Below are 16884 nucleotides of genomic sequence, written 5' to 3' on the forward strand. Positions count from 1 at the left end.
CATTAGGTTTTATCTACACTCTCCTGCATGATTAATGTACTGCAGGCTGGTTTCACATTACACACTGATATTGCTTCCACTCTTTTAAAAGGAGAATTTTTATCACCTCGTTCATCTCTCTTATTACAGACGTGTGTCCTTAAAGATTTCCTTCAAGTCCCATTGTAAACAAGGCTATTAAAATTCCCTGTTTTCTATGACTGTTTGAGAACCTGATATTTCAGACTTTCATCATTCTACTGAAATGGGTACTGGGTTGCAAAGTACATTTAAAAAGCGATTCACTCCTGCAACCAGTTTATTGGTGAGAAAGAGGTAAAAAGTTGAAGGGCGTATCACCATGGGCCTCTCTTACACAGTCTCGACTGCGCAGGTTCCCAGTGGGCTTGCTTGAAGTCTGGAAGAAAATAAGTCACTTGCCCATTGACAGCTAGGTCATGAATGGGGTGTGGGAGAGGTTGTTTATTCCCCCCAAAAAGTAGATTTTATAACAATTTCCTACTCATACTGACTAAATGAGGTGACTCTCAAGTGCCAAGCTATGATAGAACACTATTCTTTTAACTTTGATATCCAGAACCCCATTCCACCCGAATAGATGATAAAAGTAATTTGCCTTGGAAAGACTCAGCATTGTACTGTTACACTAACCTTTAATCAGAATGATATGATGAGACACTTTCTTTCGCAGCTCTTTTTAAGGATTCAAAGTGAAATTTGTTGAGTTGGTAATGGACACAAACCCACACTATAAACCTACCAATTATATTCATTAGTGGGGATTCTTTTTTTCAAGTTTGTGTTAATCTCATGCTGAAATTAGCGCACTCGTCAGGAATGGTTTATCTCCATTTGGTGCCTGCTCCCATCCCTAACTGCAGTCTTTGCTGTTAGTAGGATTTGTCACTGCAATCCACAATCTGTGCGATTGGTCTCTTCACACGTTTCTATCATACCTGCGGTAACTTACTGCTATACACTGGTTCCTGATACACTATTCTATAACAAAACACAGGGAAGAACATTGGCGACGAGGCTGGAAAAGAAACAACTGAAAAGAGAGAGACCCTCCTTGGATAAAGCCATTCTATTATTAGAGGATGCTTTATGCTGATGCTTTAACACTAGATTTATAAAACAAGAGACATTCACAGGCTGCACAACTACACACATTGAAATGATTGAACACTTGTTAAAATGTACTCTCTGAGCACCTGTCACAACATTTCTTTTGCTAACCGTCTCCGGTTTCCATTTACAGGGATCAAAGGTGATGGATTTGATTTCAAAGTTAAATGTACACGCCATACACCAGCATTCCTCAGCAAACATTTCAGCTCAAGTTAAAATAAAAATTCAAAGGACACATTGGTGAGCAATACTACAAGCCTTAAGAACTGTTTTATCAAGGTTTTCTTTACAGCACAGGTGCAGTATCAAAACCAGTGCAGCAAAGGTCAACTTTATTCAATACATTCTTTTTGACATCATTGCGTTTGCATGATATCCCAAAAGAAACTCCATTCCCTCCAATGTGTAATGCTCAAAAGGTTCAGAACACTGTATACTGTAAACAGAAGAAAAGGAACATGACTTTTCTGTTGACAAAGCTTAAACAGAATACATAACTGAGGGGAATGGTGTTTCAAATTCACATAAGTAGACACTGAGACCAGTTAACTATGAAATTAACACCTACCAGATGTGGGGAAAAATACACAGCTGGAGAAAATACTAGCATACTGGTTTCAAGAATGGCTTCATCAACAGAAGGGTGACAATGTAAAATAGTATTTATACTTACATAGAGGTCGGCACCATAAAATCCATCCTGGTAAACCACACTGCAGAGATGCACACAGAAACACTCTGATTACTGCAATTCCAACATGCAGGGGCTAATAAAGGCAAGGTTTGTCACAAGAACTACAGTCTGCTCAAATCTCCACCAGAAATCTTTCATAGTTTGAAGGGAAGCGTTTTCTTTATTTAAAATTATGCAAATATGCTTTTCAGACTTTATTTCCTACTAAATCTATTTACTAGGAAACAATCTCAGCACCATTTTGGAAGCAGTTGCCATTTCTATGCACCCAACTGCACAGTCAAGAGGGGGCTGGGCCGCAATTACAGGATAAAACCTGGCAGTCCCAAAGCTCTTCAGCTAGGAGAGCCACCTTATTATTCAACTGGAAAGGGCATCATAGTCAAGACCTCTCGGTCAGGAAACAGGGAGTGAAACTGAGACAAGAACTTGAGGAAATTTAAAGGCGCTTTTCCATTTACATGGTTTGCACTTTTCTGTGGGCTCCTCCCACTCTTTTACAGTCTGTATTGGGAGTTGAGTGCGGTTGTCAAACTTGGCTGTGCTGGATAACAGAGATCAACAAAAAGCAATCAAAAAGGATAATAATGCAATGTCGGCCTTTATCTCAAGGGGACTGGAATTTAAAAGTGAGGAAATGGTACTTGTACAGAATCTTGGTTAGATCCCATCGGTGGTAACTGCATTTACTTTTGGGCACTGCACCTCAGGAAGGATAGACTGGCCTTGGATGGGCTGCAGCACAGATTCACCAGAATGAAACCAGAGATGAAAGGGTTAAGTCATGAGAACAGATTGCATAAACTTGGCTTGTGTTCCCTTGCATTTAGAAAGTTCAGGGAAGATCAAATTGAGTTGCTTAATATGATAAAAGGATTTGATAGGATAGAGAGAAACCATTTCCTGATTAATCTTAGAAGCACTTTTTACACAATGGGTAGAGGAAATCTGAAATGCACTCTCCCGAAACGCGTTGAATGGATGTTGGGTGAATTGAAATTTTCAAGTCTAAGACAGATTTTTGTAAAAGCAAAATACTGTGGATGCTGGAAATCTGAAATAAAAACAGAAAGTGCTGGAAATACTCAGGTCAGGCAGCATCTGTGGAGAGAGAAGTAGAGTTAACGCTTCAAACCAATAACCTTTCATCAAAACAGATAGATTTTTGTTAGGTAAGGATATCGGACAAAGGGGAATCAAATGGAGTTGAGGCACAGATCAGCCATGATCTAACTGAACGCTGAACAGGTTCGAAGGGCTGAATGGCCCACTCCTGTTCCTACGTTACAAAGCAAACCAATGGGACCAGGACTCCTTTTCTTTACTTCTAGTGGAGGTTTTAATCAGGCAATGGATTTATAAGCCCTCATTTTCATGGCAATGTGAGGCTGGCAGTTCAAGGAAGATTGGGATGTTTATATTGAGGAGTGCAGCTGATAAAGGAGTCTTGCACTGCCGTGTTATAAAGTAACTTCATGTTCTAACCTAAGAGCAAAATTTTGCAGATACTGGAACTCTGAAGTGAGAACAGAAAGTGCTGGAAATACTCAGCAGGTCTGGCAGCATCTGTGTAGCGAAAAACAGAGTTAATGTTTCAGGTCTGTGACCCTTCATCAGTTCATCTGTGTAGAGAGAAAGAGTTAATATTTAAGGTCTGTAACATTTCATCAGAACTGATGAAGGGTCACAGACCTGAAACATTAACTCTGTATTTCACTGCACAGATGCTGCCAGACCTGCTGAGTATTTCCAGCACTTTTTGTTCTCATTTCATGCTCTGTTTCTTGTCTATAAAGCAAACCCAAAATTTCAGAGGTGGATGTCAGTTTCACCAAGTTATTCATTTTTTTAAAATGCAAATTGAGTCAAAAGTGTTCCTAACAGAACTTATAGCAAGTCATTTATTTATTATACATTTCACAATGTACATTATAAAGAAATGAGCACTTTAAGGATTAAAAAGCCTTTCACCCCAGGCTCCTCTGCTCCAGCATTTAACATCCTGCAATTTCTGTAAAATCCAATGTCCCCATGCTTCTCTTTCACTTGTGACAAACCTTCCCTCTCAACCATCAGTGACAATGTTAGCCAACATAAATTATCCACATGCTTTAACAACAGGCTTAAAGACTAATTTTATATTAAAACATGCTTGTGCTAAAGGTTCCTTAAGAAAGCATTTAATGAACATAAAATTAAAAAACCTTTTGCAAGGATATTTTCTGCCAATTAGTTTCCTGCAATATTTGCCATTTTTGATTATTTCCACTCCCCTATCTGCTTTCACATCCACATGTTCATGTCGACTGAGAGGCAGGAAAACTCACCTGCTTCAGGGATGGTCACCTTAAAGCCTGGCTCAGGTAGAAAATTAAAAACTGATCTGTGCCCGACCTGACCACAGCCAAACCGAACCCGACCTCGAGCCCTTTTAATTTATTTTTGTGCTGGACCCGACACGAATCTCCTTCACCTGTTCCGGCATCGGGCGATTCCTGCAGCTGGCATTGTGGGGAATCACGGGTAAGCCTGATCCCGTGACTTCCCGGAAGCAGTGTCCAGCCAGACCCGAACCGAGCCCAAAAGCTGGACTCAGAATTTCGACCCAACCCAACCCGAACCTGACACATGTAGTCAGGTCTAGTTGGGTTCAGGTTGGGAAGCCAGGCTTTAGGTGACCTGAAGAAGCAGGTGACATGCTGTTCTACAACAGAGGGAAGCGCTCACTCCACTTGGCCTGCGCCTGGAGAATTGTACAGGCGAACAACAGGCACTCAAGCCTGTATGTATAAGTTCTGTGGCAACATCTAACCGATTTTTTTGTTCTATTTATCAATATGAAGATAAGCAACTGAATGGAAGGTATTTGCCACGGCACAAGACATTGGACTGTCAATGACCTAACATTAACAGAGTTGGCTTCACAGCTAGATAGCATGTGTATCAAATTGCAGACACTTGAACTCCTGTGTTGCAGATGAAGGTTTGCTATCTGAAGCACCCAGTGGAGACAAGTGGGAAATGGACTGACACCAACTCAGTGGCCAATAATTGGTGACAATCGCAAAAAACCTTAATTGATCATCTCTGTTGGATATGGCTCATAGACAAATAATTAAGGGAACAAGCTTAATCAACTGATTAAAAGAGTTATGCAATGCACAAGAATCTGAGAGGGGAAATAGTATCTTATTCAATTCATAAGTTTACACAAACTTCTTGTGCTTAATTCAGCTCAGAAAACCAACATTTAGCACCAATAATTTGAAAACTACAAAGAAAACAGGTTAATTTCCTAGTGTTTTAACAAGTAAAAAAATGTATTGGGGTGTAAGGTGTGTTTCATGAGGCTGCTCATTTTAGAGTTAGGTAAAGATACTGGAATGTGATATTAGACTTTTACACCTTATAAGTTTGATATACCGAAAATGCCTTGCTTCAGTTATACAAATATCAACAGGACCTACAATGTAATACACCACAGAACATAAGTTAGGGCCAAGCATTCACCACAAGGTAAACCACTAATCTTTACGGTGTTGTTGTTTGTAGATACTCTCAGAGGAAGTTCAGTCACTCCCAAGTTCAGTACTCAGTGCCCGCAGATCTCAGCGTATGTGGATGGTCATGGATGGTGAATGGAGAAGACAATTTCAAAGTGAGCAGCAAACCTCACAGATTAAGGTGCAAATTTAATGAAGCCTGCAATTCTCTCACCCTATGGAAAAGGGGAGTCAATAAGCACAGCATTTGTGAATCTGTTAAATTTCCTGTACAGTTTGGCATTACTGAAGTAAAAAACAGAAAACTATTAAATTAATCTGAGGACCTGAACCAGGGGCCTGTAATTCACTACCATAATGATATAAAAATTTTTTGATAATTTCTATTATAACAGTTCATGGATCACATTCTCCAGTCACCTGAAATTATTCCATAGTATTCACTCCCTTAGTTATTTAAATATTTGGAGTAACTGTCCAATCTATAAAGTTAGCTGAAGACAGTAATGGTGGTTTAACCCAGTTAGTCTCTGCCTAATTCATAGTCTGTCAAGTACAATCAAAATATTACAGTGTATAGAAAGAAGGTATTATTGTGACACACTGGTATGATCAATGCACTACTTCATGAATTTTGCACACACTCATGTATCGCCAAATTAAACTCTCAAACTCAGTCAGAGCAAAACACTGAGCAAAGATCATCTCCTTGCCCAGTGAGCTGGAATGAAGGGAAAGGGGTCAATCTGGGTCCTCTTATGTACCAGTTAGAGTGGTAAAAGAACAAGTTGCAAAACTAACATTAAGCAAGCAGTATAAAATGTTCAGAATAACCGGGGACAGCACTGAAGTTAGGTTTAGTGACATTTGGAACTTCATGCACAAGAATGGTTAATTCACTTCCAATCAAGTCTGCTTACCCTCCATAGGCCGGGATGGCAGTGGGAGGTGCTGCTGCACGGAATGCACTGTAGACTGCACGGCCTCGTCCTCTCAGGGCACCTCTCAGTGCAGCTGCAGTGGTGGCTGCCTGATATGGGAAACCAGGAACTATGTGGGATTTGGGGAATGAAGGAGTGAGAATTAGGATGTCGTTGTCAGTTATTTGGAACTAGTGTTTACAAGAAAAACAATCTTTCCATGAAAGGAAACAGGACAATCAAAAACCTAAGTGTAACAATAAAAATGTACTGTCAAGCATGCAGGCATTACTATAAACTAAATGGACTTTGCATTAATAAATTTAGCATTAGAAGGCGCATTTATACAACGCAAAGCAGGTTTGTATTATTTTAGTATATTGTCAGTATAAAATACACCTGAAAATTTAAAAGAATAAGCTTCAAATTATATACAAACAGGAACTTCACAACTTTAGAATGATCTCTTTCGCAATTAAGAAAAAGCAGGACTGGATGGTACAGTGCATCAGTCTCCTATAGGACCCTGTTTGTAATCCAGCCCTGATTCATGGGATCAAAGTCTCCATTGTTTGCTGCATGTCAGTGTTCTACATGAAATGGAATCCAACGTGCAACACCAAGCATGTATACACCATGCATGCTCAAGGCTGCTTAGCAGGAGGAGGTTATTGTACATGAGTCACTGAAGGTCTATAACCTGTGCTGCGAGGCCATTGTAAAAGCAAACAGGGTGTTACAATATATTGCCAGGACAACTGAATATCAAAATGGACATACAAGGCCTTGGTTAGATCTCACCGAGTTTAGGTTCCTTTAGGTGAGTGATATAAAGATACTGGAAAAGGTTAACAGGAGGGTCACTAGATTGATACCCAAGGCCCCCAACGTAACTGCATACCGAAGGTAGAGGGGCACTGGGGGATGTTTCTCCCAGTCACCATGGTTGGCTAGAACTTCAGGAGATTTATTCACCTTCAGGGGTCAAGAGAGGAATTTCCCAGGATGTTCTGTTTCCCTTAAATTGGGCCACGGGTATTTTCTCCAGATTTTAGCCCCTCTCCCACGAGATTATGTGGCTGGTGGGTCTTGGGGGGTGGCGGGGGAAGAGAAGGAAACTGTGATGATAGTGCACAGATGTCACTGTATAACAGTGTGTGTTTATTTAGCACCCTTTAACACAATAAAACATTCCAAGGCACAGTACAGGATCATTACCAAGCAAATTTGACTGAGCTACATAAGGAGATATTAGGGCAGAAACGTAGATTTTAAGGATAGAGAGGCAGCAAACTGGAGAGACAGTGAGGTTTAAGGAGGAATTCCAGAGTTTAAGGCCTTGGTTGAAGTCATGACCACCTATAATGGAGAGATTAAAATTGGGGATGTGAAAGAGGCCAGAATTGGAGGAGCACAGACAATATAGGACAGGCTCGATAGACCAGCTGGTCATCTTTTCTAAGATTGTATTCTCTTTATTCCATTTGCCACACCGGCCTTATGTTATGCTGATGAAGTACATGTCCGTTCTGAGATTGGGGCAACATACAGGGAGCTTTACTCTGCATCTAGCTCTTGTTGTACTCCACAGGAAAACCACCTATATTATGTTGGTATGCATATATGAGACCCTTCAATCAACTCACTCCTCTTGACAATAAATTTGAATAAAATGTGATTGAGTGCTTCTCAAACTGAGCCACCAAATACTCAGTGAAACATGAACTGAGCCAGGAGGATGAGACACAGAGCAAGGATGCGGAATGAGTACAACAAAGGGACAGCAGCCAATCTCAGGGCGCCAAATTCAACTTTACAGTTTTGATGTCACAAACTGCAGTCGCACATTTCAAATGTTTTATGAAGAGATGGTGGAGACTGTATTAGGGCTTCATAGACCTAATAGTTGTTATTCATTCTCTATAATATATAGTGTAGTTCATTTAAACAGAACATTTGTTTTCAACTGGTCTTACCGTTGTGTGTTGGACTGAGTGCTGTAGAGGCAACGGGATGTAGGTGAAAGGGTAAAGATGATAGTGACGCAGGACCTGAAAGTATACGGCATCACACAACCAGTATTAAAACCATATTTTGTTCAGCAGTGCCTTACAGGTCAACATGCTGTACACTTTATAGTAGACTGTGATATTGTACGTAAAACCCATGTTCACTGCACTACATACCCCACATCCCACATAAAACAAGCATTACAGATTAGACAGTTCTAATGGATTATTCAGACCATGTTCAATTTTCTAATTCTCCCAGATTATTTTAATTTTGTTTACTCTTTTCATCTGAATATTCCCCATATTTTCTCTTTTTAAAAAAGGAGAATTGTGTATATTTCGTCTTGAGATGGAGGACTAGGCAGTACTTAATGGAGCAAAAACCTTTCCCCAAAAACAAGGTAGTATCACTACTATTTCATTTCAGTAGCTGACAAAAAAAAGCCACAGAACCTGCATATGCTCAGGGGCTCCCAATGGTTCAGTTACAAAAGGCAGTGTGCAACATTGTAAACTCTGCAGTCCAGCAGGTCCCAGCCTGCGCTCAGTGAGGTGTCAGGACCCTGGCTGAAAAGGAGGGAGTCTGCCACAGCTCCACTTCTGTTAACAAGATATCCCCTATAGAATTCCAATATTCAAATGCACAGTAGTCAAAAAATGATTTATCAGTCCCAAATTATATATATATATTTTTTCAGATAGCATTTTACTGGAATAATTTAACAAAAATATACAGAAACTTTGAGATAGTTTACTCCTAGGGGACACTGTTTATCTTTAAAACAGTATAACATACTGATGGGTGAAGAAACATTTACCTGCATAAAATTCAGGGCTGTAGACAGCACCAACCACAGGGCTTAGCTTCCAGCCTGAAAATTAAATATAAATCAAAATAAAAATGAAGGCAACATTAAGCTGCAATCAGAAACATGATACAAAGAATACCCAACAACTGACCAGCAATAAACAAATCAGAATATCTGCAGATGCTAGTCTTTCTAGCTACTTCATTTGAATGGATTAATCTGTGGTGCAGAGCTCCCCAATAGCTCAGTAACTTTATTCAATATGCCAGAGTGACCTGGATGATCCACGTTTATATGCTGGATCTGTGGTAGGAGCAATTGTCCTCAGCATCCCTAGATCATAGAAAGAAAAACCATCTAATGCTCAAGCTGGAGGTGAACATTGCACGTAGACAAGAGACAGCCATCAGGACTCGTGCACAAGCAACTTGGCCAAGTACTGTAGGGCAACCGATGCTATTCGGCAAACTACCTGAGGTAACTAGACCCACATGTCACAATACCAGCGGATGACTGGCACTTGTGAACTGTACTCCAGTAAAGAGGTAATGCTATCAGGAGAGGAAGAGGCAGGTTGGCAGAAAAATAAACCTGAGCTCAGTTAGCAAATCACCATGAACTTCAGAAAATGTGCAGACAGAGATGGTTGCCATGACCTCAAAAAACTGCTGGAAAAAAAAACTTTTCAATAAATATAAAACAACTCACTTCGAGCTTTTGAAGTAGAAAATGTCCCAAAGTGCTTCACACATAGGCTTTATCAAAAAAATAGATGTTTAATGTGGTGATCAAAACTCGATCAGAGGCACATATGAGGGAGGATTTTAAAGGAGGAGCAGCAGCTAGGAAGGCAGAGAGGTTTAGGGAGGGAATTCCAGAGCCTGGTACCTATGCAGCTATAGATACAAGAGTCTGGAGTCAAGAGGAACAAGGAGGGGAGGGAAGCAGCAGTTGTTGGACTGGAGGAGGTTACAGACAGGGCAGGGATGGGCAAGGGAAATTAAGCATAAGGATGAGAATTTTAAATTTGAGGCATTAGGGGACAGGAAGCCACTAAAGGAACCTAATGGTTAAAAACACCACCCAGTGTGGCACTGAGCCACATAGACTATATAGTCCCAGTGTTGCTCTCTAATCTCTGGTGAATTAACAGATCACAACCTCAGCAGCCCTTAATGCTCTGAGCTGGCAAAAGGATTAATTAGCCAGGGCACCCATAGCCCTGGTGGAATATCCACGTCCCTGGATGCCAGGTGAGGATATGACCAGATCAGATATCCTCCCAAGTCAAATAGTCTTCAATTGACACTTGAATAGACTGCTGACTTCATTATCTAAGCTCCTATTTGAAGATAGTCACTTGGGAGAAAAACCAAATTGCTACCCTCACTCATGGAACAGTATGCCAGTCTCAGCCTCCACTATGTAAACTTTTTGTTTAACAGTATCTATCAGATACTTCAAAACTTATTCCAGGCTTGCAGTTGTAGACAAACAGCATAATAGTAATTTTAAATTGATCCCAGACAGTGATGATGGTTCAACTGGTTGAAGCAATGAATAGCTGAACAATACAGGCCATGAATATCCCAAGTTCAATCAATGATCTGTGCTGTTAGCTGATCTTGGTCAGGGGAGTGATGGCAGGGAGCTACATCTGGCCTCAGTGGTCCTGCAGGAAGTCAGCCAGGATTTATGATACTTATCACTACCCAGCAATCTTTCCTGGGTTATGTGTGTGGACATCGAGGGAACATGGGATTGAGCTCAGCTGTGATGTGCCCTATAAAAGAACATTCACCATCTGGCCTTATATATTAAGAATGGCCACTTGGAGGGTGTCGGTCCCATGGAACTTGAAGCCTATCACTGAGTTAACATGCTCAGGAAATGGGGTAAAAATCTAAAGTGGAGAAGGTATAAAGTAAAAGGGAAAAGGAATTTAATCCAGAAGCTGATATTAAACCTGCACTAAAAGTGGATGTGTCAGCCAAAACTGGATGTAAACTAATCTCCTGGGCTGTAGTACTGTGCAGTCTCACAAGTTATGTTATTGGGCCAATCTAGACAATTAGTAAGCTATGCCATCTGTCAGTGATGACCGATGTGTGAATCATCACTTAACTCATTATTCTGCACTTTCAAAAATATATTCTCCATACTCTTTCTTGTTTCCTTCATTATGGTCTGAAACTGGATAGTCCTGGTTCAAGTTTTTTTTTTGAAAAGCACGTGTGCAAGGGAGCTCACGTCACTTTTGTGCTCCTTTGAGCATGGCTGTTCTACATTTACACAACTGAGAATGGCACTTCTGCCCACTTGCACACCTGTTAGTGGGTGTGCTCAGGCTTGTATAGGCACAGGTATCAGGTACGCACAGTTATTTTAAAAAGAACAGTCTTGCTCCCCTCCAGTTAAGAGATTTGGCCAGTCCAGAATAATGTCATGCATGTAGCAAGCTGAGCTAAAGATTGTGTTAATGCTATTCTTCCATCATGAGGGGGGTACAGGAGATTAGATCCAGAGACCAAAGTCACATATTTTCTCCTCCTACCTTTGGAGAACCATACATCTTTCATTAGGCAGCTCTCAACTACATAGCTACAATCAAACAGTGTGTGTGTAACTGTGGCTACAAATCTACCTTCAAGCACTTGGAATATTCCAAACATTCATACCCTTTGAATAATATAGAAACATACATCTTTAAACTTCACTAATGTAAAGTGATGCCCTCTAGTCCTATGAGCCTTGCTTACTTAAATATTCCAGGTCTAAATTGTCTATATGTACACATGTAATACAATGTTCTAATGAAAGGACACAGACCTGAAACGTTAACTCTGTTTTCTCTCCACAGAAGCTGCCAGATCTGCTGAGTATTTCCAGCATTTTCCGTTTTTGTTTCAGATTTCTAAGATCTACTGTATTTTGCTTTTGTAATACAATGTCTTGATCAGGTACCACTTAACCATCTGCTCTTTCGACTGTGAAGCTTCAGCTTCTCTAATCTTTCCTCATAGCTCACTCCCTTCATACTTGGGATCAAACTTGCTGTTTTTCTTTACACCCTCTCTGATGTATGTACCTCCTTTTTATAGTGTAACAACCAGAATTTAACAATGTGCCCCAAATGGGATAACAACAACCCTCAGCATAATTTTTGTTGGCTTCTATCCCAACATTTGCAGTGGTTAGCACCGCAGCCTCACAGCTCCAGGGACCCGTGTTCGATTCTGGGTACTGCCTGTGTGGAGTTTGCAAGTTCTCCCTGTGTCTGCGTGGGTTTCCTCCCACAGCCAAAGACTTGCAGGTGATAGGTAAATTGGCCATTGTAAATTGCCCCTAGTGTAGGTAGGTGATAGGGAATATGGGATTACTGTAGGGTTAGTATAAATGGGTGGTTGTTGGTCGGCACAGACTCGGTGGGCCGAAGGGCCTGTTTCAGTGCTGTATCTCTAAATAGAATAAAATAAAATAAAATTCTAGTGACATTTTAAATTGATGCAACACAAATGATGATTGGAATCATTGTTCAGAGTAAATTACATTCAAGACATGTGTTTAGATTTCTCCTGCTTCCCAAATGTATTTTTTTTAAAATCACTGACAGTTGCTCTTCTGTACATTGAGAACACAATGGGACAGTTTGGACTTCTCAATGATTTGTATTAATGCTGTTCCAGAATTACACTTTTCTGTCTCTGAAAATACTGTGCTGAATAATCTAGTTATAAAATTAAGTTATTTTGAGTTCATAAGTTTTTTGCCTGAAGGTACAATTGATGCAGAGATGAGGTTCCCAGAATGGTAGTGTCTTCCCATGAAAAAATGGTGAGTTATTTCCCTGTGAGGTATCCACAGCCAAACCCAACCTCTTGAACAGCAGCCTCTAATCAGAGCAATGAGAAGAGGCCAGTCAATTAATGCTTGCCCCTCTAGTACGCTAAGTCTCCCAGCCTAGCACCTACGTCTTTCCCTTTACTACCTTACTTAGCAGGTTTATTCCAAATATTCATCTTCATATATCCAGCACCCAGTTCCCAGAAGGTGTTACTGGAGAGAGATCATAAGCAAGATTCTTCATCAATTTTCTTATTCCTATGCGAGTCAGCTAACTCAATACGGGACAATTAATCTGGGGCTGCCCTAATTTGTAAAATTGTACCACAGGAAATATGTAAGCACGAAGGCTAAGCAACAAGGACCTTTTCAACGATGTCCATTTAATTACTCAAGTGCCTGCAAAAACCTAAATCTGTGGGCAAATAAAGCTTTGCTTCTTTAAGAATCTAGTGTACATGCAGAAATGCTACCCTCACATTGAGGACTTGAAGCAATGTCTCACAACTGCACTAAAACATCTCTAAGCTCACACCTGTTGAATCCCTGAAATATTTACCATTTGCATAAGGGCTGACCATCTTCTTATTAGTCATCACACGAGCTGTGGCATTGTTCACCTGAGGTGCAGATTGACACAGAACCAGCATTAGACATGGAATAGGTCACTGAGTTTAAAATACAGAACATGCAAGTCGAACAGAAACAATATAGATTTAGTCTAATTATGATGACAATAAAATTAAGTCTGAATTAAAAGAAACATTTACAAATTACTTTTTAACTCAATGTACACATTAGCTATTATTAATGAATTGCAAAATATCTTTAAATATTATCAACAAGGGCACTCAAATGTAAACCACTGCTTCTCAGGCAAGCTCTTTTCCCACTATCCCAAAAATTAGAGCAAATGAATTCATAGGTGTCACAATGATGTAATTAATAAACCATTATACAATTTGTTTGCTCAGAGTTGGGGGTGATCAGCAGTGATATTTGGTTTTATTTTATACAGCAGTGTCTGTGCTGGGTGACTAAGTGAGTGATTCAGAAATGAGGTATTTTATTTAAAGTGGTTGGAGAATCTATTGGTCTTATTGGATGGACCAGTCACTTTGATTTTCAGAACGAGAATATGAGTTTGGAGAGGGGTTTGTGCCAAGTGGGCCTCTCAAAATGAACTGTGGGATAAGTTTGTGTTCTGTCATTCCGGTGATACACAGTCATACACTGCTCAATGGGAAGGACAGACTCACAAAAGAGTTATGTTTGGAAATGTAAACAGTGAGGAGGATAGTAACAGGTTTCAGGAGGTTATAGACCGATAGATGAAATGGGCAGACACATGGCAGATGAAATTTAATGCATAAAGTGTGAAGTGATACATGTTGGGAGGATAAGGAGAGGCAATATAATTTAAAAGGTACAATTTTAAAGGGGGTGCAGGAAGAAAACTGGGCATGTACATACACAAACCTTTGAAAATGGAAAGGCAAGTCGAGAAGCTCTTAATAAAGTATAGGGATCCTTGACTTCATAAATAGAGACAGAGTACAAAAGCAAGGAAGCTAGTCTAAATTTTAATAAATCACTGGTTAGGCCTCAGCTAGAGCTTTGGCTCCAATTCTGTGCACCACACTTTAGGTAGGATGTCAAAAACTTGCAGAAGGTTCAGAAAGAGATTTACTGGTACCAGGGATGAAAAACTTCATGTATGTGGACAGACGCGGGAAGCTGGGATTGTTCTCCTTAAAAGCAGATTAAGAGATTTAATACAGGCATTCAAAATTAAATGGGTTAGCTCAGAGTGGAAACTGTTTCCATTAGCAAGAGGGATGTAACTAGAGGATACAGATTTAAGATAATTGGCAAATGAACCAGAGGGGAGATGATTTTTTTTTTAATGTATCATATTGTTATAATCTGGAATGTGCTTGCTGCCTGATAGTGTAGAAGCAGATTCAATAGCAACTTTCAAAAGGGAATCGGATAACTACTTGAAGGGAAAAATTTGTACAGCTATGGAAAAAAAAGCAGGGTGGGGCTAATTGGGTAGTTTTTACAAAAAGCCAGCAGTGCTTCTGTGCTGCACGATTCTACGAGATCCACATTTCTCTGCTTCCAATTAACCCCAAGGGAGTTGGAATGTGTTCACAAAGTCACTGAGGAGTCTGTTTCTTTTTATTTACTGCCCAAGAAATTTATGCTTGCAATATTCACTACAGTACATGTGCTGATTCCTTCAAGCTTTCTTCCATCACACAAGACAACCTTCTAGGTGGCACAAAGACAGTGATTACAGCACAGGAAATCTTTCAAAGCAGACAATTAACTCAGATCTCAGTGATGAATTCATTGTGTCAGAGTTTTAGTTATCAGGGCTTCCACAACAGTCATGAGTTAAACATGGCATTTATCCTGGTGGGTCCCAAGTACATAGAAGGCCTAATTCTATCCATGTTTGGTCATTTATAACTATGCAAGGAACATGCAAATGATTTATATTGAGTGTAGGTTAGAAACATCAGAAGCAGAATAATATTTTAACAGGGTGTTGTTCCACTCAGCTATTAAACTATGCTTATTCTCAAAAACATGAAATCGATTGTCTTTCAATAAACTTGGATTTGGGGAAGTTTGGGTAAGGGGAACTAACCTACATCAAAGTAGAACTCTGCCATGTTTCCCAGATCTAGGTAGATTGAGATCTTTGACCTTGCATGAATTATATACATTTCTATGGGGATATTGTACTACAAAGATTAACTATTGAGTTGTGCGTGACTATCATCATGGTCTTGAAGCTTATCCATAAGAGGGTGTTGCCACTACCAGCTTCTTTGTACCGTTATGGTTCTGGACTCTCACTTGTCCCTCATGGCTGTAGAGTCCATGCTGTTAGGGAGCACCTTTGTGTTGTCAACCCACCTTATTCTGCTTGTGACCTCTGGTTAACTCAATGCTTTAGGAATTTCACTTAGAGTAGTAAAAATTTAATAATATGCTCTCCAAGTGATTTAATGGGTGAACAGTACATATCCATATATAGCAGGAAGGTCCCACATTCAAGTCAAGAGTCAGAAAATACCAATCGCAGCCAGCTTGACAGCAAGGGCACTTTAGCAACCGGTGTCAGTGAACCTGGGGTTAAAGAGGAAGAGAATCAGCCAATATTCCCTTACTACTACTATCCTATCACCTTTATTAACAGTACATACATCTGGATGTCAGGTGAGGGAAAGATCAGGCTTAGCTGTGATGTCCCTTCACAACCGAACAGCCTCATGACACTTAATGAAAACAAAGTGCTGGAAATACTCAGCCGATCAGGCAGCACCTGTGGAGAGAGAAGCAGAGTTAATGTTTCAGGTCTGTGACCTTTCATCCGAACCCGAGTATTTCCAGCACTTGTGTTTTTATTTCAGATTTCCAGCATCTGCAGTATTTTGCTTTTATTTTGGTTTCATGACACTCACTAGTTAGCCTCACAGGCGAACAGTGCCACTTTGGTGAGGTACTAGAGGGGTGCTGGTGGCTATGGAACCATAAGCCAGCATGAATCAGCACCTGCAGGAGAGAATTAAAAGGAAAAAAAAAAATCAGACACTAGAATGTCTTTTAATTTAAGGAATACTTCCAAAAAAAGGGAAAACTTGTGTCATTTCTAAATGTGTTTTCCCATGTTTTTAACTTGGAATAAAATGTTAAAAGAAAAAACAGTTCAATTATTATTAAAAGTTACTGTAAACGGGTGGTCTTTCAGCAGGGGCTTTGTCAGAAAGTGGACTCAATCAGAACACTTCACAAATTACACTCTCACCCATCAAAAGTCTACACACAATTAGCCTGAGAAGTACCAGGTTTACCTTTGTTTGGCCACACACAAACAGATCTAAAAAACATACAACAAAACAATGAAACAAGAAACATGCCAAATAAATCTTAAAAAATTAAAAATAAAAGATAGTA

General features: G+C 40.0%; 1 protein-coding gene across 16 annotated transcripts in view; it reads right to left on the reverse strand.

The window, feature by feature from the left end:
* Nucleotides 1–16884, reverse strand: part of LOC137353490 (RNA binding protein fox-1 homolog 2-like) — a 342023-nt gene that overhangs the window by 23164 nt on the left and 301975 nt on the right. For 12 of the 16 annotated variants that reach the window (XM_068019825.1, XM_068019827.1, XM_068019833.1 and 9 more), the window contains 4 exons: nucleotides 13472–13532; nucleotides 9079–9132; nucleotides 8225–8299; nucleotides 6249–6378 (listed from right to left, as the gene is read on the reverse strand). In XM_068019825.1, the coding sequence (XP_067875926.1) occupies nucleotides 6249–6378; nucleotides 8225–8299; nucleotides 9079–9132; nucleotides 13472–13532 (320 nt within the window). Of the gene's footprint in view, nucleotides 1–1804; nucleotides 1845–6248; nucleotides 6379–8224; nucleotides 8300–9078; nucleotides 9133–13471; nucleotides 13533–16884 lie in introns of all 16 variants that reach the window. The other 4 variants (XM_068019821.1, XM_068019836.1, XM_068019834.1 and 1 more) reach the window with 1 other exon arrangement.

This window comes from Heterodontus francisci, chromosome 41 (assembly GCF_036365525.1).
Source record: "Heterodontus francisci isolate sHetFra1 chromosome 41, sHetFra1.hap1, whole genome shotgun sequence".
In the NCBI taxonomy this organism is placed as follows: domain Eukaryota; kingdom Metazoa; phylum Chordata; class Chondrichthyes; order Heterodontiformes; family Heterodontidae; genus Heterodontus; species Heterodontus francisci.